The sequence below is a fragment of the Oxyura jamaicensis genome, chromosome 6, assembly GCF_011077185.1.
Source record: "Oxyura jamaicensis isolate SHBP4307 breed ruddy duck chromosome 6, BPBGC_Ojam_1.0, whole genome shotgun sequence".
NCBI classification, from domain to species: Eukaryota; Metazoa; Chordata; class Aves; order Anseriformes; family Anatidae; genus Oxyura; species Oxyura jamaicensis.
In genome coordinates, this window is record NC_048898.1 from 16,461,761 (window position 1) to 16,485,632 (window position 23,872).

At 44.5% G+C, this 23,872-nt stretch overlaps 1 protein-coding gene across 1 annotated transcript in view; it reads right to left on the minus strand.

The window, feature by feature from the left end:
- TLL2 (tolloid like 2) overlaps positions 1-23,374 on the minus strand; it is a 57,598-nt gene extending 34,224 nt beyond the window's left edge. The window contains exons 1-4 of the mRNA XM_035330081.1: positions 23,368-23,374; positions 22,118-22,228; positions 4,249-4,323; positions 1,121-1,291 (exon numbers count right to left, since the gene is read on the minus strand). Of these exons, the coding sequence (XP_035185972.1) occupies positions 1,121-1,291; positions 4,249-4,323; positions 22,118-22,228; positions 23,368-23,374 (364 nt within the window). The remainder of the gene's footprint in view (positions 1-1,120; positions 1,292-4,248; positions 4,324-22,117; positions 22,229-23,367) is intronic.
- Between the last annotated feature and the right edge of the window lie 498 nt (positions 23,375-23,872).

Consider the following 23,872-nt stretch of genomic DNA (forward strand, 5'->3'; position numbering starts at 1 on the left):
GAACTCAGGGACAAATCAGGAACTGAACAGGAAGACGCCTGAAAAAATGGTATTATGCCTGGCTCACACTAGCAAGAAGACAGGCGACAGTACTTTGACTCCCCATGGAGCAGGATACCTGCAGTGGTCACTCAGCTGCATCCAGAACAGTAACACTGACAGCTAGAAGGTGATGCCCCAGAGCAGTACATGGCTCCAGGAGGCTGCACTACAGTACTGCCTTTCCAGCATAGCCCCTGGGATACACAGGGCTACAGAGTAAGCTGCCACTCTCAAGAAAGACTAAAGAGTGGGGAAAGGCCAGAAGTACATAGAAAAAGCACAAGGAATGCAGAGACGAGTTCCAGAGGGGACATTTATCTGAGGCAAAACACCAAGCTGAATGTAAGACAGAACTGCACTACTGTGAGAGCTGCTTCTTACGGTCACCCAAATGGAAGGATGGTGTCACCTTCTCTGGACAGTTAGGGCAGTGGGACACACACAATATAGAGAAGGCTCTTTCATCAGATTCTGAAGGATGAGGATGTGTGTATTTTTAACAAATTTATAGGACACCTGTAGTTAGCAGGCTACTCAATATCCTGCTAGGTTACACGTGCCCCTCCTCTTGTATGAGGTGAGCAGACCCTTCCATTGGGGCTTCACAGACTCCCGGCAGCAGCTTGGGTGCCAGAATGAGACAGAGTCTTAGTGAACTTGTTAAGGAGGTCTTGAGGATCACCCCTAATTGGCAGGAGGTGCAGGACTGGGGAGGTAATCCCACACTGTACAGGAGTGGTTCCCAAACTGCCCTGCTCTTCCAACTGCAGAGAGGGTCCTTTAATGGAAACACAGGGTGTAACTGCAGTTCACAGATGCTGGTCCCTGAAGCAATCAAGAAAAGCAACCGAGTCACCCAATTATTTCTTGGACTCCAAGAGAACCATCTCTCTGCACACTTCCATCTCAGGCATCTACAGCACACAGTTCCTTGTGCAACCACATGCTTACCACCCTGCCTCAGGAAAAACATTCCCAAAGACCCAAGCCTTTTGTGGGAAAACTGCTCCCGAGATCTCCCACACATTTTGTGATGCTCGCCCCTGAGAAAACAGGGAGCAACATTTTCACTACTGACCAGTAAAATTTCCTCCAATCACGTAGGGAATGACTCCCCCTGGCCAGATCCTCTCAGCCCTGGATGTGGTTGCTCTGCGCACTCTGGGAGAGGGCTGTGTATCCATCCCTGACTCATCTTTATATTCCTCCTTCTTCGGTCTCCTCACAAGCGTTGTGTTCTGCCTGCCGTCTGCAAGACAGAGTGGCAACACCATTTAAATCCTCTTTAGTTCCATGTGCAGCCCTCAGGTAATACCCTGGAGCTTCAGAAAAAGAAAAACAGAAAAGGCAAGATGTTAAACCAAACCAGAAGCCATAGCCAGATTTGCCAGTGATTTATGTGGGACTTGGAGACAGTTAATCTGTGGAAACCTGGCCCTTCTTGTCACAGACCCTCACTGTGCATTATAACAAACCTATTCTCCCAGAAAGGTGTACAGGGACAACCCTGCTGCCTCTAGCTACCCACTCTGTCAAACAGCAGCACTCTCAATATAGGAAACATATACAGATCAGACAGACAATCACTGCTGTAGGAGGAATGTTCAGGGCAGAAAAGTTGATGCATACCTAGTACAAATCTCCTTGCTGAACCTCTTCATTTTAATGAAAAGAAGCAATAACGTAAGAAGAAAAACTGAACGGGTATCTCATTTACTGCTAAATTGGCTGTGTGGTGCTCAGTGCTGGCCATAAAAACCTGCCATAGAATTCATTCAGGCTTCCAGGCAGCCCCTGTACCTTGCCCTGCATCTGTGCTGCTGCAGTGTGTTTGGATTGCAGTTACACCTACAAGAGTTGCACTTTTCATGTGGTGTGGGCCTGACCCAACAGAAAATGTCCTCCATTTAGGGCATCCTGACTGTTCACCCCCTGTTTGCTGTGCCATGGATGAGCCCAAATTTCAAAGTAACCTTACTGCAGCTAGGCTTTTTTTTTTTTTTTTTCTTTTCTTTTTTTTTTTCTTTAAACTAGCATGTGTAAGGACTGCATAGGCTCTGGTTCTTAGATGAGCTGCATGTATCACCAAGCCAACCCCTCAGCTGAACTTGGGCAAAGGAATAAAAGAGGACAGGGCTTTTTACAATGGCAGAGAGCACTGGCCTAAAGGGTCCCATCAATGGGAACTCCCTTCTCACCTCAAGAGGCAACTGACAGCTGACAGTGACACCTCCTTGGTGCTGGCAGGCCTTTCTGAAGCTCCAAGGGGAGAAATCTAAGCTCCAGCTGTGGTCTTGTGATTCGTATGGAAATCATCAAGACCAGCTACAGCTTTGCTTCTCCCGTCAGGGCCATGGGCTGCTGGATTGTGAAAAAACACCAGCGTCGCTGAGCCCTTCTTCCTGCGATTAGAGGGGCTGCTGAGAGTGTCTTCACCTATTCATCCCTCCAGCGGAAACAGGGGTAAAGCAAACTGCTATTGTCAAGGCTGAAGGGATCAAAACAATTGGAAGGAAATTAAGGCAGTGCAGAGGAATGGAAGGAATGAACTTCAAACCCTTCCTCCTGCTTCATCAGGCCCTGCCCTTCCGGCTAGAGGCCTGGCTCTCAGCTGTAGGACAAAGCTGGAAATTTGCTTTTTGTTTCGTTTAACTCTGGAGCACCTCCCCAGCATGCTGGCTGCACCAGCCACTTCAGAAGTAGTCCCATCCTCAAACCAGCTGCTGGACCCTGCAAGACAGATGCTCCACTGTTGCAGGGTTCCCATAATGAAATAAGAACTGCCCTCCTGTTGTTTGCATACATCAGCCCCACAAAGGTACTGCTGGGGCATTAGAAGGGCACAGCCACCCTCTGAACCTCACACAGGGCTCTCACAGACTCTTTTGGCTAGCAGAGGCAGCTCAGGTTCATACAGCAGCACCAGCCAATCTCTAAGGCAAAACAGTGAGGTAGAAGCAACCAACTGCTGCAAGCAGAAGCATCTTCTTCAAGTGTTCTTGCCCACTGCTTCACTACCTTAGGGCTGCCACCAGTTCAGGAGAGATAAGCAGCCCTGACATGGGAATACAGTACTGGGCTATGATCATAGCACTCATGAACAGGACATGCCCCCCACAGACTGACCTGCTGTGTGGTCTCTCTGCTTCAGTGCCTCTATCTGCAAGGGGGAAACACCAGTCCCTCCTGCACACAGTGGTCACAAACATCTTGTAGAGAGCACAGTAGTCCATGGGATACCTGTAATATTGCAGGTTTTGACTGATCCTGTAAGCAACACCCTCCCTACAAGAGTGGGAAAAAATAGCTGCTAAATTTTGCCTGGGTGATCTCCCAGCTTCAGGGGAACAGCTTAAATCAGTTTAGCTGAAACATCTCAACAGCAAGAAGCAGCCAGCTAGCATTACACTCTCTGCTTTGGAGACAAATTGTTTTGCTGCCCAGTAACACTTGTGGCCACCTATATGTGTTGGGTATGGCAGGGATGGAGTTAACTTTCTTAATAGCAGCCCATATGGTGCTGCTATGGATTTGTGGCTATAACAGTGCTGATAACATACCAATGTCCTGGCTATTGCTGCATGGTGCTTGCACTGTGTCAAGGCTTTCTTTTTCTCACTCTGCTGAGCTCTCTCCACCCAAGTGAGCAGGCAAGGTGTAGGGAAGAAGCTGGGAGAGGATACAGCTGGGGCAGCTGACTCAAATTAGTCTAAAGGATATTCCATACCATCTGACACCATGCTCAGCTATAAAACTGCAGGATTTTGTATTCCAAGGTATCCATTGCTCAGAAACTGGCTGGGCATTACTCGGCTTGTGTTAGGGGGTGAGTGCTTTTACATCACTTGTTTGTTGTTGTTTTGTTCTGTTTTTTCCCCCCTTTCCTTCACTTCTTTAACTGTCTTAATCTTAACCAATGAGTTTTCTTGCTTTTGCTCTTCCTGTTCTCTCCCCCATCCCATTGGGGGAGAGAGAATTGAGTGAGCTCAAGCGTGGATGCTTGGGTCAACCCACCACACAATGCAAGGCAAACCCACCCTTGCATTGTGTCCACCAACACCAACAAATTCAACAATGCAGATGTCTGGGAAGGCTGGTCTCCCAGGCATGGAGTCACACACCTATACACAGGACAAAGTTTTGTTTTACAGAGGATAAAATAGTAAACAAAAGATACCCAAAGGTCTGGGTGGGGTACCACATTACCCTTTTTAACTGCTTTGTTACTATCGGTTGAAGTGGCATTCTCACTTGGCGCAACAGACTGTTCTCCAAGGCCTCCTGCAAAAGAAAAAGAGCAGAGACACCTGGTGAGTATGCTGTCAGAACTCTGACATAGGAAGGACAACGGCTGTCAGGGAGGCCATTTGTGTGTCTGCCAGCCACAGAAACTGGCTGCTTTACCTGTGCAGGAAGCAGGAACTAAAGGCCTGATAATACTGGGCTCTTTTCCTGGATTTCTACCTAGACTAAAATGGTATCTTTCAACTTATAATCACCCTGTGCCTCAGTTTCCCCATATACTGAAAATGCAAAAGGCTCTTCTAGGGAAGTCTTTCCATTCTGTAAGGTCCAACTTAGGAACACCACAGACACCAAAGAGCAGCTATACACAGTACAGAAGCCTGGGCAGCAAGCCACTGAAGTCATAGAAACAACATGGAAAATCAACCTAGCTTCTCTTTGGCAGGAAAGCACTCCACGTTACTGTAGCAGGAAGAAAAACTGAAAAATTGCACCTAGGGTCAAAGAACACAACACAAGACAACGAGATGTATAACACAAATAAAATGTGCTTTGGGACTACATCCACTGCCTTAAGCAATGCCTCTAACACTGTCCTTGTTGTCGCTCTCCCTCCTTTCCCACCTTGGTATCATGGGTCCCTCGTGAGAAGAAGGGACTGGGCTGATCTCTGCAGAAGTATCAGCAAGAGCAAGCCTCTATAGTCTTGGTGGCAATGTGAAGCAGGAAGAACATGATCAACCATCAGATGCAGCAAGGGAGATATTCTTACTCATACAGCACTGCTGCACCCAGTGTAGATGCTTCAAGAGAGATGTCCCACTTTCAAGACAGCTGGAAATATTCCAGCCCATGAAACAGTCTAGCTTTGCCAGCTGGAAGACACTCCTTTTGTTCTGGAGCTGGCTTCTTGCAAAACCTCCTCCAGCCCCTCCAAGTAGGCAAGGACATGGGGAAAGGTACATCTCTGACACCTGGGAGGAAGACTGAGAGGATGGTATCAAATTCTACCTCTCCAACGTTATATTATAAGAACTAATTAGCATACCAGGAAAGGCATGATTGGAAAAGGACAATAAAATGAACCAGAGGAAAATAAAATACCCAGACTCTCAGCTGACTATAGGTTAAAGCTTCCTGGTCCAAGAGACTCACTAAATCAGGGAATTGTCTCCCAAAGGAAGTGCCATAATTTAACAGAGCTTGACTGGACAAAAGCCACTAGATGTGTGAACAGGAACAGCCTGATTCAACAAGATGGATTGCTCTGAACTCTATCACTCTTTTCCAGCCCCAATGTCCCATCCTAAGATTTCCCTTTGTTTTCTTTCATACCCAGTCCTTGTCACTTCCTTAAGCCCAAGCTCAACAAAAGTTCCTCTTCTTAGTTAAATTTTACATCCCCAGGACTTTTCACCCTCCCAAAGTACGCTATTCTTCACACAACACCCCACTGCATTTAAAGGAAACCCCAACCAGCCATTCACCACCAGAATTATTACCGTATGTGGGTTTTGCTGAAGCAGAGGATAATTTTGTATTTCTAAACAAATGCAGCTTGCAGTCACAAGCAGATTGCTTCTTAATTGAAATTGGGAGGTGAATTATATGGTGAATTAGGAAAAAAGAACAACTCTGCATTGAGTGAATTGTTCCCCTGTAAGGGAACTGCATGGGATTGAATTGCAAATGATGGCACCAAACCCTGCAGCCGGGCCCCTTCTCCTGCACCCAGGCTGCTGACCTCTGCCGTGCAGCAGTGTCGTTTGCGCAGACTGCTTTTCCAAGCTGTGAGCACATTCTTTCCCAGAGATCAGTGCAAGCCTTGGTTTCTTATGCAAAGGAGATGTTTGAATAAACGAGTGTGACTAATGAAATCTAAAACATCTTTGCATATTTTGTCTCATTGTAGCCCATGAAATGGGAAAGTGCTACACAAAAGCCAGATATGGGTGTGCAGATACACCAGATACTTTCAAATATTACTAATCTCACTAGGACAGACAGGGAGCACCCACACCCTTCTCTCCCCCAGGGGTATTTTGGGATCATATTTGAGAATTTTGGAAGACACTGTTCTGATTCTGATTGGGCTTTTAAACATTTCCTATCCTTATGATACCTAAACACATCCATCCCAAAGACTGAAGTGACTTGACAGACATTTAATCCTCTCTCCTGATCCTTCGCAACAGAAGGAGAGTGCATGATCCTGGCAAGACAAAGATAAGTCACTGGCATGTTATCAATAAAGTCAAGAAATGTACCTTGTATCTGGAAGCAACTGCACATAGACTGCAGGCAATGTGTGGGTCCTGCTGCTCCCTCAACGAGTCCCTTAAGTTGCACCTTTCTGTCAGACTATTCTGTCACATCAGACTGGATTCCAGCCATCATTGCTCCAGAGCATGAAATGCCCATGTATGCATTTAAGCCTACTATCACTAGAAACATTGAAAGGGAGAATGCAAATTTTCAGTTTAATGCAATGGCCTGTATAGTAATTAAAAGGCAGGCCTGATCTACTACTTACAGTAACCTTTAGTAACATAAGCAAAACAGGACTGAGTTTTTTGTTTTTTAATGTATATCCAGCAGTTATTGATCCCTCCAAAATCACTTTCATCCTCAGTACTTCCTACCTGTTGCTGTGCCAGACCAGCCATCACACTTCTCCATCCTGACTTTTTAAGCTTTGTCTGCTTCTCCCACGACCAGGAATGATATAGATTTTGTTTGATCATGCCTCTGTGTAGGGAGCTGTACTAAATCTTCAAAGTCCTTTTAGCTCCCACACTTTTATGATTCTCTCCTTCCTAACGATTTGTAGGAATTAACAACCCCAGCTGAGCATTGCTGGACTCCCTTGCTAGATTACTTAGCTCCCGTGCACAGCCTGACAAAGCCACAAAAGATTCTCCTCCCAGGCTGGAATATTTCACCTTCAGCCTAGAGTGCACTTGTATGACAATTCATTTTTCTATTCCCCGCAGACCAGCACTGCCAAGGGAGCTTGCTTCCAGTAGCTTAAACACACTAAGTCTGAGTTAAATCCACCACGCTCACAATCGTGGCTGAAGAACAGGTGCCTAAATTGTTTGCAGAAACTACAGAGGCAGCTTGAGGTGATATGTAAGGGTCCAGTGAAGCAGAAAGCAGCAAGCTGTGGCATTGTTGGGAAGAAAGCAGTTTCTCCCCCTCTTCCAGAAGAGGAAAATGAAAACCCGATTTTGTTTAAAGGAGTCCAAGTTGCTCAGCTGGGACCAAAATAAAAGGCAGCAGATTAAGAGAGAAAGAGAGAGCACAAAGTATGCCAAGAGTTGGATAAAACTGTACTATTTGTAGTTTCTTTCTGCCACTAGCACCGGCAAAAAGACATGTAATCCAAAGGAAGAGCAGGAAGTTGACTCCATACAGTATCCATAATGCCCACAGGAGAGGTTGGGACAAGGAGGACACCTTAGTAATTTGTTTGAACTGTAAATATGTCTTCCACCAGATGCAAGTTCGACTTGACAATATTTATTGTTGCATGTGTTCTGCTTTTTTGTTTCTTTTAAAATGCAAATAGACTGAACTATAGAAGACAGGGTGATCAGATCCCTTATGAAATAAAATTTCCATGCTTCCTTCCACTTGATCAAAAACAATAAAGGCCTTCTTCTTTAACAAAGGAGAGGAAAGCCAGGCAAAGCAGATAAGCAGCCTGCTAATTAGGACACAAGTTGTGGGCCTGAAAATACACACCACTGTCCTGTTGAGGGTGCACACTGTATAACACCCCATAACACTGCAAAACTGCTTGAGAGGCTGTAGACTTCTAAAACGCTGTAACAACACCTGTCTTCAAGTTTTTATCTGAATACACTAGTCCATAGTCAGTTGAGTTAACCATTTGAAAGCAAAGAGTAACATCGATCTATCATGAAATACTAGAAGCTTATGTTCTAGACTATGCCTATCTAGAATTTTAGTTTAAAACCCAATAATTGTCAAGAGGAGTTGTAGATGTCTGAGAACTTACAGATTGAGAACACAAAATGTTTCTACATGACAAGCTGGATGAGATGAAGCTGCAACAAGCTTCCAAGCTTTCCAAGGTGAAAGAACAGATAATGTCAAAATCAAACCCTCTCACCCTCAGTGCAGTTCCAAGCCAGGATAATTTTTTCTCTCCAGGCCCATGAAGATCCTCTCAACCATATTCACTGGATATTTTCTTCTTTCCCTGGCTGCTTTTCATACCGGGGAAGGGCTACGTAGCTGAACTTGGGCAGTAGCTTCAATCAATATGTTTGTCACCTCCATTGAGGACAAAGGAGTCTCCAGTGAGCCCTGGTGACTTTGCTAGTTTCTCCTGCTTTCTGAATTCAGCAGAGAACTACTTGACTGTACAGATAATTATCCGGTCTCACATGAACTGAACCTCAGTAAGACAACTTCCAGTATGTCTTATGGTAGAGAAAAAAGCCATTTCAGAGCTCAGACACAATCAAAGAAAAATGTGTCATGAATTCTAAAAAAGATTTACAGTTTAATCTCCCTTCCTCATACCTTAAAATTCTTCACTTTAATAGTTTCATTTAATACATATGTTAGTCACATGCCATAGCTTAGAGTTTGGATTTCAAACAGAGGCTACAATGAAGCATCAATAAAAAATGAGAAGTACAGGTAACATTAAATGTCTCTTTTCAGAGTTTTGATTCTGGTAAACTCTGTCATATTATGACCATCAGGGAAGCTTCTGAAAGGATAGGGTAAGACAAATGATGTTACATGCTGCTTTTTAATTTCCTCATTAACCAGTGGTCAACAGCTTTTTAAGGCACACAAAACCCTTTATTGCACTGGATTTTCTAACCACAGAGAAAGTGATGATTTTATTAAAACAAGCTCTGTTGGGAAAAGGCATTCAGAATGCAGAACAGATGTTTCCCAGAGTTGGTAGAGAGTCTATAGCAAAACCTTTTCATAAACCCCAGGGCCCTGGAGATCTGAGCAAATGATTTGAGATAGATCCTTTACCATTTCCTGTCAGTGGAATAGCTGACGTTCCCTCAATTTACTTAAGGAAAAATAAATTAAAGAGGAAAAGATTTCTGAACTCCAAATTCCCTTCAGGAATCTGTTTTTCTTATTCAGAGTAAGCTGACTAGCTGCAGTAACTCAGGAGAGTCCCAGGGTTCAGAGGTTTGACAAGCAGATGTGTCATGTCCACATCAGCTCTGCAAATGCTTGTGCAGGAATAAGACACCAGCCTCCCAGAAAAGTTCACAAGAAGGGAAAGGTGATCACAGCTAAGCAAATGCAGCACTGCCAAAAACATGAGCTGTAAAGCACTTAATGTGTCCTTCTGCTGGCCATCCTCTGCAGGCAGAGCAGAAGCATCGGCAGCACCGCTCCCCAACACCCTGTGTTTTCCCTGGGCACTCACGGGTTTTCTGGAAGTGGCTGTGTCACTTGTACACTGTGATGCATCTTCTTTTTAAAGAAGGTGTTACAAGGAGTGGAAGAACCTGAACCGACCTCTCCACCAGCCCTTCAACCAAGAGTGAATGCTGAAAGGAACAACACTCTCTGGAGACTAGGAAGGACTGAGAAGAATGGAAGAGGGCCTTTTTCTGCATGCTATTAGCGACCACCTCTTTCCCCTGGGGTAAAAAAGGGACAGACAGATGGGACAGAAAAGAAAGAAAGCAAGCTACAGCCTGTTTCTTCTAGTGAGAGTCCTGCAAGGCTCTCACTTTTACTCAGTCAAGTGAAAATGAAAGGCCAAAGTGAGTACACAACTACTTCTATCACGTGCATGTCTGCTGCACAACCAGGTTTGCAAACTCGGCGTGCAACCTCCCCCCTCCCAGCACAAAGCAGCAATATGTAGCACCAATTATGCTCTGCTGCATTAGGTTTCCTGTGAATCCAAACAATCAAGATCTATTTCTAACAGGTGCCTGCCTCTCCATGACAACCCTCTTGATTCACAATAATCCTCCTCTTACCTGTCTCTCCTTTGAAAGTAAAGAAAAACAGAAGTGAACCTCCAGGTGTTAAGGAAATGGTAAGAGCTGGCTGGGGTTCATGCATTGCTGTTCTACTGGGCAGTAAAAACCCTCCTGCCCCCTCCTGTTAATATCCCTTTCCCTCTGACCTGCACAATCTAATTGCTTCAGCCCTTCTGTGCTCTCTTGCAGCATCCCCCTGCTCCGTTCCAGCTGTGGGCTCCCAAGCACAGCCAGCCAGCTCTCCTCCCACTGAGCCTTTCTAATCCTTTTGTTTTCCCCTTACCTTGTTTATACTGGATAAAAATTAACTCTAAATGAAAACATTACACTGGAAGCTGAATTACATTTAAAAGCAATTAAAACTCCTTTCATGGAGAACATGTGGTGCAAGCACAGAGTACTTTCTTCCAGACTGCTTTCTTCCTGTATATTCAAACACTCCAAGTCCTGTAGCTTCTTGGAGAGTTTTTGATGCCTTCCGCCCCCTCTAGGGGTCTGTGCCATATTTAACAGACGGACGAGGACCCTAAGCAGGTACAGCAGTAGAGACACCCCATTTGCTTGGTTACCTACCAGCTCAAGCACAGCTCATTTAAAGGACACCCCAGATGACTGGGTGGGAAACTGAGGAATGAGCCAGCACTGAGGCCATAGGGCAAGCGAGGCCTGGCTCGGGGCTCAAAAGGCTTTGGGAGCACAGATGGGGCTGCCATTGGGTAGCCTCAGGTCAACTCCAGCCCCATACCCAGCAGACCCCTGCCTCCACCCCAGCTGTGAGCAGCAGCACCAGGACCTGCTCAGCCAGGGCACCAGCCTCCCCAGTGCGCATCCAGGGAGGCTCTGCAAGCCAGGGGGAGCGAGACCATGACAGGCAGCAAGCAGAGCAGGAACAACACCGGAGCCAAGAACACCATGCCATTTCTCACCGTGCTGGAGGGATCCAGTTCAAGCCTCAGCTATTGCTATTCAGAGCCTTTCCCTCCAGGCTCCCAAGGGGACTGGCAGCAGCCTTTAACTGCATGCCACCACTCCAGGTGGCATGCAGATAAAGGAGCCCAAAGAAGGCCTGAACCTGAGCAAGGGCTTCTCTGAGCACAGGGCTAACCATGGAACATGGATTTCTGTTGCTGCAGCAGCAAGGCCAGGAGCTGGTACCTCAGCAGGTCACAGACCAAAAGCAGCACTGCCTCAGGAGCACAAGACTTACATTTTCACAGTGGACCTGTGAACGATGCCACTCCACTCCAGGTGCCATCTCTCAGCTCCTTGGTGAAACAGATGTCTGAATCGTTTGCAGTCATTAAAAAAACAGTGGGGGAGTTGGGGTATAAGTGGTAAAGTGAGCTTTCTTCACCACAGCAAACTGCCACACTGAGAGCTGCTGGCAGAGAAGTTACCCAACACGGCCCAGGGACAGCTGCACTTCAGTGGAAGAATCAAATTGGTAGAAAAGCAACTCTCAAAAACCTCTGCATCTCTGCCACAAACCAACTTGAGGATTCAGCAACTCCATCAGTTTCAAGAACAGCAGTGAATCCCCCCAAACACAGCTTTCTAAATCTCACACTATCTTCTCTGCAGAACAGCTCTAGGAAGTGAAACAGCAGGATAATCTGAATATTTCCTTTTGCCTGCGATCTTTGTCCCAGAGAAAGTTGTTACCCATTCCCCAGGGCTGTTCAAGTTGCCATCTGGCCTCAGAACTGCAGCGGCAAACACAGCACAGCATTTCAGCCTAAAACTAATTTGCTTTCTTTCCCCACTTGACAGCTGAATAAATACTTTGTCCTTGCCATTTGAAAAGGGGAGCTGCAGTGAAGTTTTTTTTTTTTTTTTTTTTTTTTTTTTTTTTTTGTCCACTGTAGCTACAGACGCCAACCTTCTTTCCACATTAGACCTGAACAACCAGCTTGAGGCATTTATTCCACAAACCTAACTCCTTTCTGTTCACAATCAACCATGAGCAGTTTACAACTTTTTCTAATTTATTTGTTATTTGCTATTATTCATTAAGTCATTTTGGCTGCTGATTGTTTCTTGGACCTGCCAGCTATTTCACTGAATGGGGTAAGCAACTTTTATTTTGTGGGCACAGCAACATCCCTGCTTTAAAGAAAGAGCCTGAAGTTCAAAGCATCCAAGCTAGCCTCCCAGAGTTAACCATCCTGCAATGGCTCCTCTCATAGCTTCTCAGATCTTAGCCTTTCTCTGACCATTTCTGTCTCCAAATTCATTTGTTAGGAGACTCATAGAAATGACAAAGAAGCATACACAGTTGAGGCAAATTCAATTTTTCATTTGAGCAAGTATTCAAGGAAATTAGGCACTTGACCAGCTCTGAAACAAATGCACGAGTTAGGCGATTCCACAGTTATTGGCTAAGCACTGTCGAATTTTACAATTAGGGTAATGGATTTAACTTCCAATGTAATTTCCATATGGATAAACCAATCTCCTCAAGTACATTTGACCATGTGTTCCCTGCATCACAGTTAATTAATATAAATCTATTTAATAACCTCCACTTAAATACAAAAGACTATTCAGACTCTTCTGGCACCAGTAAAAGGAACAGTCTCCCAGTGTGTTACACCAGCTGTAGACAAGACCTAAAGAAAATTTAATTAAGAGCAATCAAGAGCAAGACAGTTGCAAACAGCAATCAGATGTTATAAATGCTCTACATGGTGACTACCCCAGCTCCTTAAAAGATTAATAATGCCATCTTGCACTAGCTTCCAGGTACCTGAGACCTGCCCAAAAGAGAACCTGGGGGATGGACAAAGCTGTGGGGCTGGGAGCCAAAGACAGGCAAAGCCAAGCAGATAGCAACAGGGATTCTGCACTGTCTGTGCAGTGACAGTGTGCCACAACTACTGCTCTGATCTGCAGCTATGCCCAAATGGGATGATGGCACCACACTGAACAGGAAGAAGCTATAGAAATGGGCTGCTTGGAAGCAGTTCAGACTACAGCATCAATGTATACAGCTTTTGCAGTTGTCTTTGGGTGCTTAAAGTAAGTTAACTGCTCACTAACAGAATCTAAGCTGATTAATTTCTGTTGTGCAGCATTTGACAAGAGTGATACTGAGTAGTCATCTTCCTGGTTTATTTCTGAAAGAAGCATAGGAATTAGATTCATAGGATAAACCCTACCAAAGTTACCACTAAGAATGGATAGGTAATATATTTGGGAAAAGAAATAGCTGGGGTATTTTGTTACAGTGCCATTTGTTAACAGCATTTTAAAATGAGCAAAATTTCAGAGCTCAAAATCATTAAAAAAGAAAAAAAAAACTATGAAAAGCTGAAAGTTGACTGCAAAACAAAAATGAAACTAATTATTTTGACAGGTGGGAGGCCACCATTCAGAAAACTTGATTTCAGGGTACAATACGTTTCCAAAACAAATGTTGTCATGTATGTGAACAGTTGCCGTCAGGAACCTAGCCAAAAGGGAAAAATACATATCTATATATCTATATAGATATATATATCTTACTCCAAGGGGGACACAGAGCAAGTAGCAGGGCTGTGTTGTTCAGGTTGTGCACTGGCAACGGCCAAATGATATAGTCACTTACTGCTTGGGACCTTCTTTAGCCTGCCCTGCAGGACATTTATCACATTTATCACAAGCAAAGGAGGAAGAGGAGATAGACTTTTATTTCTCTTGTGGTGAGTGAAACATTTCTGTTTGTCATAAACTGAGTTTGGAATACCACAGCCCACTGCATGAAGGAACACCACAAGGCCTGTCCTAGGCAGTTCTGAAGCAGAAAGTGTCATCTTGGAGAGTCCCTAGTCCAAAGAAAATCAGATCCTGCGTACCTTTTTGTGCAACAGGTGGAGTATCTCTTGTTATTACATACACACATCACAAGCAGCATCTCACTGCACCTAAGAAGTCAGTGGCAGTCTTCCATTAACATCTGATGTTGACTCAAATGTTACTTAGTACTCAAGTACCACTCTCTCACCCCATCATACTTCAAGGACACATAGGGACTATACAAACCACAGCCTAAAAGTGGTACGAAAGTAGGAAAAAAAAACAACACAAACAACAAAAATCACTTGTGAAGCAGGGATAAGGGAACAGTAAGACAGCACTTACCAGCATGTGAAAGCTCTCCACAGGTATCGCATAAGGAGAGCTTCTGAGGAGACAACTAAGGAGAAGAATTAACTCCCTTTGGTAAATGCAAGAAGGAAGAACCAGTATTAACCTGTAATGGAAGACCAAATGCACAGAACCCTGTCTGGGCAGGGGGCAAAGTGAAACTGCCCCAAGAGGAAGGAGAATACTGTACTAAGGGCAAGGGGCTACAGAGGACTGACAGAAGACAGGGAATCTCTAGAGCAGGAGAGCTGAATGTGCAGCACACAGGAGCTAATGGAGCAAGTGAGTCAGAAGAGGCAAACAAAGAGGCAAGTGAGTCACAAGGGCAAACAAAGCAATGAGCTGCTGCTCTGTACCTCTCTTGTGCTCCCACGTTAAACCATTAATGGAATTCTTCCTTACTGGAAGCAAGCAGTGCAGAAAGGATAAAACAGCACAGCCAAAAGCACAAAGCTGGCCTGTGTTGTGCTTTTGGAAGTGTCAGCTGCAAGGCTGTCCATAGAAGGATCTGTGCCTGTGAACTGAGCCGCAGCTCACTGGATAGCCAAGCATGTATCACCAGCGCTCCAGACCTGAAGCTTGTGGGATCACCACGCAGACACTGCCTGCCTGGCAGACAAATCCTGGCAGCAGAGAACAGGCAGATGTGGCTGACAAGCCAACTTCTCTGCTCCCAACAGCCATGGATCAGGGTGATTCAGGGCTGATTTTCCAATCTAGTAAGGGACACTCCAGGGGGTCTGGCTTCCTTGCACATACCCACCTCCCACACTTTTACACACTGACTTAATCACCTTCTCTCTTCTTCTCTCTGACCGTCAGGCACAAGACTGGCAGACTATGTTCCTATGACTAGCAAAAGGGCATCCTCCAGCAATTAGAAGGAAAAATCTCTCTCAACATGTTCCCAAAAGGACTTCAAGATGGCACTCAAGAACCAAAGAAAAAGAGAAGCGTTTGGAGTGAAAGTATCAACCTGGAAGATTAGCATTTGTTAGCAGTGCAGTCGTACACACAGGGGGAATTAGAAGGTTCGTCAGCTATACCCAAGGGTCATGAGCCTTCTAGGCTATCACATTTATGCTGGAGAAAATCTGGGAGGTTTGAGAAAGTTGCAACAGGATTGCAAGATTTTGAGCTGGCAGAAAAAAAAACAGTATCTGCTTTTCTGCAAAGAGAAGGTGACTGGCTTACTACACAGAAACGAGCACTCTCAGCCCTAGAGGATTTATCCAATTCCTCCAAAGCAGAACTCTTACCCTGCCTTTGTAAGCTACACAACTATGGGAAATTCATTTCATGGTTGCCTTCTCTGGTAAAATCCCTGACTGAATGGACTCAAAAAGGTGAACATTGGGGCTAGTCATCAAAAAATCATTTGGCACAGCTAAACAAACTTTATCATCAGGCCAAGTGTCAGGCAGGCATTTGCCACCTACTTTTCCACACAATGGGCTGAGACTCCTCTTCCTTTTTAGAGACTGCATGGACTGCAAAGAGAAGTCCCCAGCATGCACATCATGTTGTGGAAAACTGAAAGAAGGTACACACACAGATGAACTGAGCCCTCAGAGAGCTCTCCTGGAAGAAAGATGCTCCTCTACCCACATAAGAGGAAGCAGCCTTCACCAAAGATTTCCCAGTGGAAGATCTTTCGGATGTGAGTTATACCACATATATAGTATTTGTGTTGCTCCTGGCCAGTTATGGTAAACACAGCTCAGATTACGTTAGCACAACCCATAGATCTGCTCCAAACTGAAATGAAATCAAGGTTGGGGCCCAGGCAGCCCTTAATACAGCAATGCTGAAGTCTACCCCATCTACCCTGAACTGAGAACCACTATAGCAGAGCACAAACAAGAGCTACAAAGGAGAAACAGCTCTGAGCTTGGCATGCATATGCCAAATCAGCTGAATTTAAACATTTCTCCTTCAAAACTGTAAATCAGATCTTCCCTGGGATATCAGTCACATATCACAATCCCTTCTGCTCCTAAACTAAGCAATCTCTCCCATTGTGAAGCAGTGGAAGTCCTGCTTGTGACTGCTTTGAACACCTTAAGCATGCCACTGGTGAAGAAGTCTTATTCTCCAGTCTGAGGCTAAACAATATAGCTCTTAGAAAGAGAGCTGCACTGTAGTAAAAGGTCCTGCAAACAATCCAAGCTTATGTGGGAATTAATGCCTTGTCTCAGTAATGTAACCAGAAAGAAGTGAAATATGTTTCAGAGGCTGCCAGCCTTTGAATGGAAAGCTGCTCTGCAACTTAGAAAGCCACTGCAGTCATCCCCCCTGCAGCAATGCAGACCTTCCAAGTATGCACTCACACAGCACTGCACATTCTTTCGTTCCCTTCCAGATTTCTTCAGGGTTTGCCTCCATACCCCAAGCAGCTTATGCACAGTACTTGCCATGAGCAAGTCCTGAAACAGGAAAAGTCCTGCGAAACAGGGTGAAACAAGGTGACCACAGGCATCCCAAAACACAAAAAAGAAAAGCAGTCTGCTGTAGATGTGGGCCTTGTGCAGAGCTGGTAAAAGTAGCTACTTTGCTGTTTCACAACATGCTCAGGAACAGCAGAGCTGTGCAAAAAAATGTGCCAACAAACCAGCTCCCTGTTATTATTAATAGAAGGTTTAGTTCAGAACTCCTCTTTGGTTAATTCACCAGAGAATAACTTACTTGCACTAGGCTCATAGATTTGACACCAGAGCCTCCAGCCATTTGCAGCAGCCTCTGTCACAACACAAGTTATTAAATGCCTTACATGGTTCAAAGGCAGTTCCCACTGTTATTTCAGTAAAATCCCTGAGATCATACATACCCCCATTCTGACCACACTGTTATCTGAAGTATTACGTATTCTATCCCATAAAGATGCTCTATAAATCCTTCCTGAAACTGATCTGTGCAAGCATGAAAGCTTCATCAAGGCCTTCAAGCCATGAGCCTAAAAATCTCAGTATCAGAGGCCAAGAAAACCTAGTTTGAGTGTTCTTGAAAAGCATTCTTGGCTGCAGCAGGATGTAGTCACTGCCTCAGCAGCAAGACTAACACAGCGTGGTAGCACTGAGGGCAGCCAGACTCCCATGTCTTCTGATTTGCCAAAGTAGAACAAACACGAGACAGACATGCCCTTCTCACCCACAGGGGTCCCTTTCAGGACTTGAAGCTGTCTCAGTGATACAGAAATCAGGAAAAGAGATAATATACCAGTAAATTCCTCTTAATCCCTGAACTGCCTGAAAAGACTTAAATTAGCCCATTAAGATTAAATAGGCACATCATTCCCAAGGCACAGCAAGAAAAGAAAAAGCCCTCTTCCTCTGTGACTAATGCTTCAGCAAATAAAGCAATACAGCAAAGTCGATCACTTTGCACCTGAGGACTTGATCTGCGACTGTGCAGTTTCACAGCCTGCCAGTGGACTTTCTTGTTTCCCCACATTTCAAAGCCATCAATGGGTTTTCAGCAGCACAGGAATCCTCAAAGCTTAGACTCAAATTTCTTCTGAACTACTGATATTGTAAAGCAAGTATTTTCAATAAACTTAAAAAAAATCTGTAAGGCTTTTCAAAACCATAAACTGTTGGACAATTTTTCATCAAAATTATGAGTTGGTGAAGGACATACTGAGAATAGCACCCACTGGCAGATCTCCAGACACCTTAGTTGTATCATTATGCTTTGAACCATTACTGTATCTCTCCTGGGCCAAATCCTAAGGGTATCCACTTCAACACTATTCCATGAGAACAACTGATTTTCATAGCGAACATGACATGCAGACTTCATCCCCACAGAGGCAGGGAGGCAGCTATCAAATATTCTAAACGCAAAGTCACACTTTCCCTTTACCAACATCCCTTACTGTTTTTCACCCCTTTAGCTGCAAACCATTTTAGGGAGAAGGGAGAAATTTCCTGTTTGTCATATTTTTATATGGTATTACATGTTGTAGTAACAGGAGGGTACGAAGGACACAATTTGGCCTACAAAATCTCTACTAGTATAAAAAGCAACAAACAAAAAGAACACACAACTCTATGACCTTAGGACCTAGGTTCAAAGGAGAGCAGCTAATGGAGGGAGGAAAGAAACAACACTGGATGTTTAGAATTGGGTTGGAGGAAAACACTTCGGAATAAATCTTCAGGAAAATCCTGAAAGGGTCTAGATGAAAAATGAACTAGTTGATAGTTATGAGCTCTCTTGTAAGAGCATGTCTCCTGGCATTCACTCAAAGTTCATCTGCACTGTTTGCAAATACTCTCTATTAACTCACAGCTCAGAGTTTTAACTGAGTGGCCAGAGATCAGCACGTATACTCCACAAAACCTGCTTGGATTAAATGGGCTACACTTAGCTACAGATTGTCATAGTGTCTGCCTTTCCCTCTACAGAGTCTAAAGAAAACCCCACTGCTACAAAAGTATCTGAGAATGATGCTTTGCATGCAAGATGCTATTGATACTGCTTTCTGCAGTATTCAGCTGCCCAACCTATGCTCTCCCTAACAAACGCTTGAAAAGGAAGCTCCTTTGGAACAAAGGAGACTGCCCACGTGAATAAGGACTATCAGGTCTTGACAGGTACTTTAAATACATAAAACAAGAGGTGCAATTTCCTGTGTAATGCCAATTCCCTGTGTGACCACTCACACAAAAGAATCCAGGCACACTGGACAGAGACATCCAGACAAGGCCATAGGGAGCTCCATTACTGGAGCTCTGAAGGTACCAAGCTGGGTACCAAAGCAAGAGCTACCCCTAACTGTAAGCCACACGTGAGCATTCTTCAGGGGGATCTCCAGAGAGTTCTGAGCCAATGTCCCTCAAGGGAAAGGAATTGTGACACTGCTCTGTAACTCCACCAGGAAGACAATGTTACTTGGTCCCAGACACAGGCAATGAAACACTAGCTCTGGTGTTTACTGAGAAAATGCTCAGGGACAGCGAACTTGAAAGCATCCTATTCTCCCAGATGCCAAAACAAGGGCAAAGTTCCTTCAGCAAAATAAAAGGCATCCCATTCTCAAGTAGGCTTACAAGTTTTAAGGGTCTGAATTTCTGCAAGGTGGAAATTAATGGAGGAGCCAAGGTTTGAGCACCTCCATGCTGAAATTAAGCTCAGCACAGAGCTCTGCAGCTGGAGCCAGGCTGTCCTCAGACCAGATTCTCTGCCTCTTTCTCAAAGACCTAGAGAAGGGCACCAGCTATCTTTCTAGACAGGAGACTAGAAGAAGGCAAAGGGGAGTTGGAATGGGAAACCTTTCCACACCTGGAAGTCTCAGCCCTCATCAGCCAACACACAGTCTTTACAAAAATAGATAATCTGAAGGTAGATCTAGGTTTACTGGAGACGCTGTCCCTCACCACCTACAGGGGCATGCAAACTGCATTATTCCTCTGGAGCCTGCAACGAGGTTGTAGAGTGTATGCTTACAAACAGCCCAAGAGTGTCAAGTAGCACTTTTTTCACCCCTCCTCCCATTCCTCTCAGCTAAACAACATTTTCTGGGGACAAGGAAACAACACAGGGGAAGAAGAATGCCTGGCCTAATAGCTTGTTCAGAACTGCAGCTCCCAGATAAGAAGAGCCTGTGTGTCTGTATATACGTATTAAGTACTTCCTCCACTATACAACTAATCCGATTAGCAGCTTTAGGAAATTCTGAAATGTTATAATTCAAGGGGTCCCACTCATAAAAGGTCTTAGACTGTTTCTGTACAGAGGTTGCATTCTTCCCACTGGAAATAAAAGAGCAGAGAGCAAGACTTTCTCCCAGGAAAGAATGGGTCCCAATCCCCACCATGCTGATGTAGACCACCCTCTTACAATTCACAAGAGTGTCAAGTAAGTCCCACAGGAGAAGAATCAACCCTTCCTGCCCCTGTAGAAAGCCCCCTTGCAGGGCAGGTGAATACAGAAAACCCTCTATGTGCACTCTGCAGAAAGCTAAACTCACTGTGACAGTCACAAGGGCTGGCCATTTGTCAGCTTGCACTTCCAAGGGTTGAAAGCCAGGGAGATGAATGAAACCTGCTGGAGATGAGGACAGGGCCAAATGAGCACTACTGCACAATTCCCCTATGCAGTGTATCGCATGATGCACCAACTTTGCCTCAGTCAATAAAGGGTGCTGGGAATACACTACCCTAACTAAAGAACAGGAGACACGGTTGTAAGAGATCAGTGGGTTATAAAATTCAGTTAATTTGCTGGTTTGTCCAGCATAAGTGCTGAGCACAAAAAAATGTGTACGATTTGACAACAACAAAAAAATACCTCAGCAAACTGATACATTCAAACACCATTTGGATTTGCTTCCTCAGCAGTTTCATCTAACTTCAGGAGCTGACAAAGCGACATGGAAGAGATGAATCCTGTCCCACCTACTTAATCCTCATTTTCTGACTTACCTTCTGCTCTGAAGGCAACCGGCTTCTAATCACTTATCACCTGAGAATACACCGCAGCTCAAAACATGACTTGAATAGGCTAAGTGACATGACAATGCAGGATAATGGCATTTACAGGGAACAATCAGTAATATAAAGAAACGTGCAGACCTCCTCTGCCCAGAATTTCAGCATCAGTATGAGTTTAAATTAGATACTTTGACATCAAATCTATACATCCGTGTTGGGTGATGGATGTCATCTGCCACACTTGTTCCAACAGGAAGTTAGAGCACTGACCCCCAGAACAGGACCTATACAGGGTTTGGTACTCTGAAACCAAAGATAGGTAGCCACAAAGATACAGAACCAGCTACCAGTCCTTATGAATGACAAAATATGAGCTGAGATGCACATGGGTCAGGCGAACAAAACACTGACTTGAGTCTCAACTCAACTTTTCACACTACTGCTAACGTATGAGTGTAACAGCAGAGAGAGGAAAACGTTATCCTGACCTGCCCTGTCTCCAGTCCCACTGGTGTCTCTCAAAGCTCAGATTTCCAACCATTTCTCTCTTGCCATCATAAAGTGGAGTAGAAGTAACAATACTGGGGGAAGTCCTTCACACCCTTCAGACCACTTACAGTGTTTCAGAGACTGCTGAGATGGATTCAAAGCAGAGCTTCTGACTCACAAAACAACTCTGGTCTGGCACAAAAACTGAGCATACGTAAGAGCTGTGTAGGGGCGGAGGGCAACATAAGCATATGCTACCCCACCTATCGGCTTTTTAAAAAATCACAATGATTGTTAACCAATGTCAATTGCATCATCACTTCAAGGGTAGCCTGTATGCTAGGCTTCAATAGGTTTTACTTAGGTAAAAAGCTGAAAAAATACATTATTCCATTAAGATCATACATGAAAAAGGAAGGGAGGGGAGGACAGTCAGAGTCAAATCAAGTGCCAAACTGAGTGTCCCTACTTCAAACACATTTCCTTACAAATTTGTAGAGGTAGATCTTCACAGGAAGAGACGAGTGCTGTAAATTTAAAACTCTTCTCCCTCAGGCCAGATAGAAAGGCTGCGTCACTGACCTCTATACACATCATGATTCTCTTTTTATTTTACAAAGTTCAGAGTTGGATCCCACCCTCAGTCACGTAACTAAGCTCCCTCTACGTGCACTTCCCTGCCTGTGAGAACAAGCATCGTGAGTGACAGGGAACTCTTTTCTACCTAACAACAAAACCAGGGGAAAGAAGGCATCGCCACCTCTGGGCTGCCCTTACCTGAAGTGTGTCTTGCGTTGCCATCTGAGTGCTTTGTTAAGTCAACAGTTCTGTCTATTTGAAACAGCTTCAAATCATCTTCATCTAAAGCGATATCTCCCCAAAAGGCAGCTGGAGAGAAACAAACTGCAATTAGTTTAGTTTTATTTTGGAAGGAAAGTATAATTCCTATGAGGTCCGTACCATACCGCATCTCAAAGGCAATTACTCCATGGACCAGAAAAAGGTAATAATATATAGTAGCAGTTTTAAAAGAACAAAGAGAGTAGACATAGTGGAGGCCAGGTGACAGTATTTAAAATGAGCCACTTGTGCAGATGCACAGAGAGGAGCTGATTAGCAGAGATGCCTCCTGTTGGTCTTGTTACCGGCCTGGCTCTACCAGGCCATAAGATGGTACTGGTCACTGCACATTAAAGCCTACGCAGGGGGCAATTACTGATATTTCCCTAGTTAGTGTGAAGGAGTGAACTACATTGCAGCTCAGATTCTGACTGAGATATTGCATCCTCACCATCCCCAGGCTAACAGTTAAGACAGGAGGAATAACACACAGCACTCAAGCTCATCAGTGCAAATCTAAAGGCTACAGCATCAGCCTGTAGGACCTACTACACATGGTTAGTGCTCAGACACACTATGCTGGTCTAAAGCCAAGTGGAGCGCCAGCCCACCATTTCCACTTGGCTGGAGAAACACCGGTTATTTGTCCCCCTGAGGTTAGTTAACCTCATCTAAGTTTGCAGAGTTTGAATTTTGTAAAAGTCCTTGCGTTTCAGCCAGAAGCCATGAAAATAAACAAACTGTTTCCTCAACACTCACAGCTCAAAGGAATAGACTGGAAACCTTTTGAGTAGAAAAAAATGATAATGCTGGAATACAGACGACTCTGCACAGTATACAGTTACCATTTGTGGAATTTCAACAAAGGAAGCACATGATGAAGCAGTTCACTAAAAGGAACAGATCCTTCAGAGAGAACAATCAGGTTATGAACAGTTAAAACTCATAGCCTGTGTAAATGGATGTAAAAGAAAAGAAGAGCAAATTAATCTGGTACAGTTCAAGAGAACTCAGGATGTCAGGCAAGTGGCAATGCTGAGTCGTCTCAACAGTGACTGAATGGGATGGAATGACTTTTTCTTTTCTTGTCAAACAACACAACTTTTACATTCCTGGCAAAAAAATTGTCCCATTGCTATGCTAGCAGCATCAAAGTACGTTAGGTCTGAGAAACCAATGGGCTTTACTCGTCATTTCACTTTTACTGCCAGGACCAAATGAAATATGGACATTTCTCTGTATATCAGAAATCTGCAGTTGGTTCTCTGGCAACTGAATTTTAAAGAGTTAACTTAAAGAGGGCAAGGAGTCTTTGCCTGCTACCAGGCACATCCCAGCAGCAACACACTGCCCCATCAAAATGCTGTCAGCTCACCACCAGCTAACCAAGAGGTGGCCAGTGTGACCAAGAGGCAGGCTGATCAGCAACAATCAGCGAAAGAAGGCTGTACATTCCCGTGACTGCAATTTGAAGGCAAGACATTTTACCCATACAGAGAAATGACTTCTTCAGGACAATGTAGAGTCAAGAGGCAGTGATGCAAACAGCATCCCATGTCATCCAGTTCCTTCCCCAGCCACATTTATACTGACCAACTATATCACTATTATACTGGCCAACTAGGTATCATTCCCTGCTCTACTACAAACCAATAGTACCATTTCATCCCCAGCCTAATTTCCACCACCTTG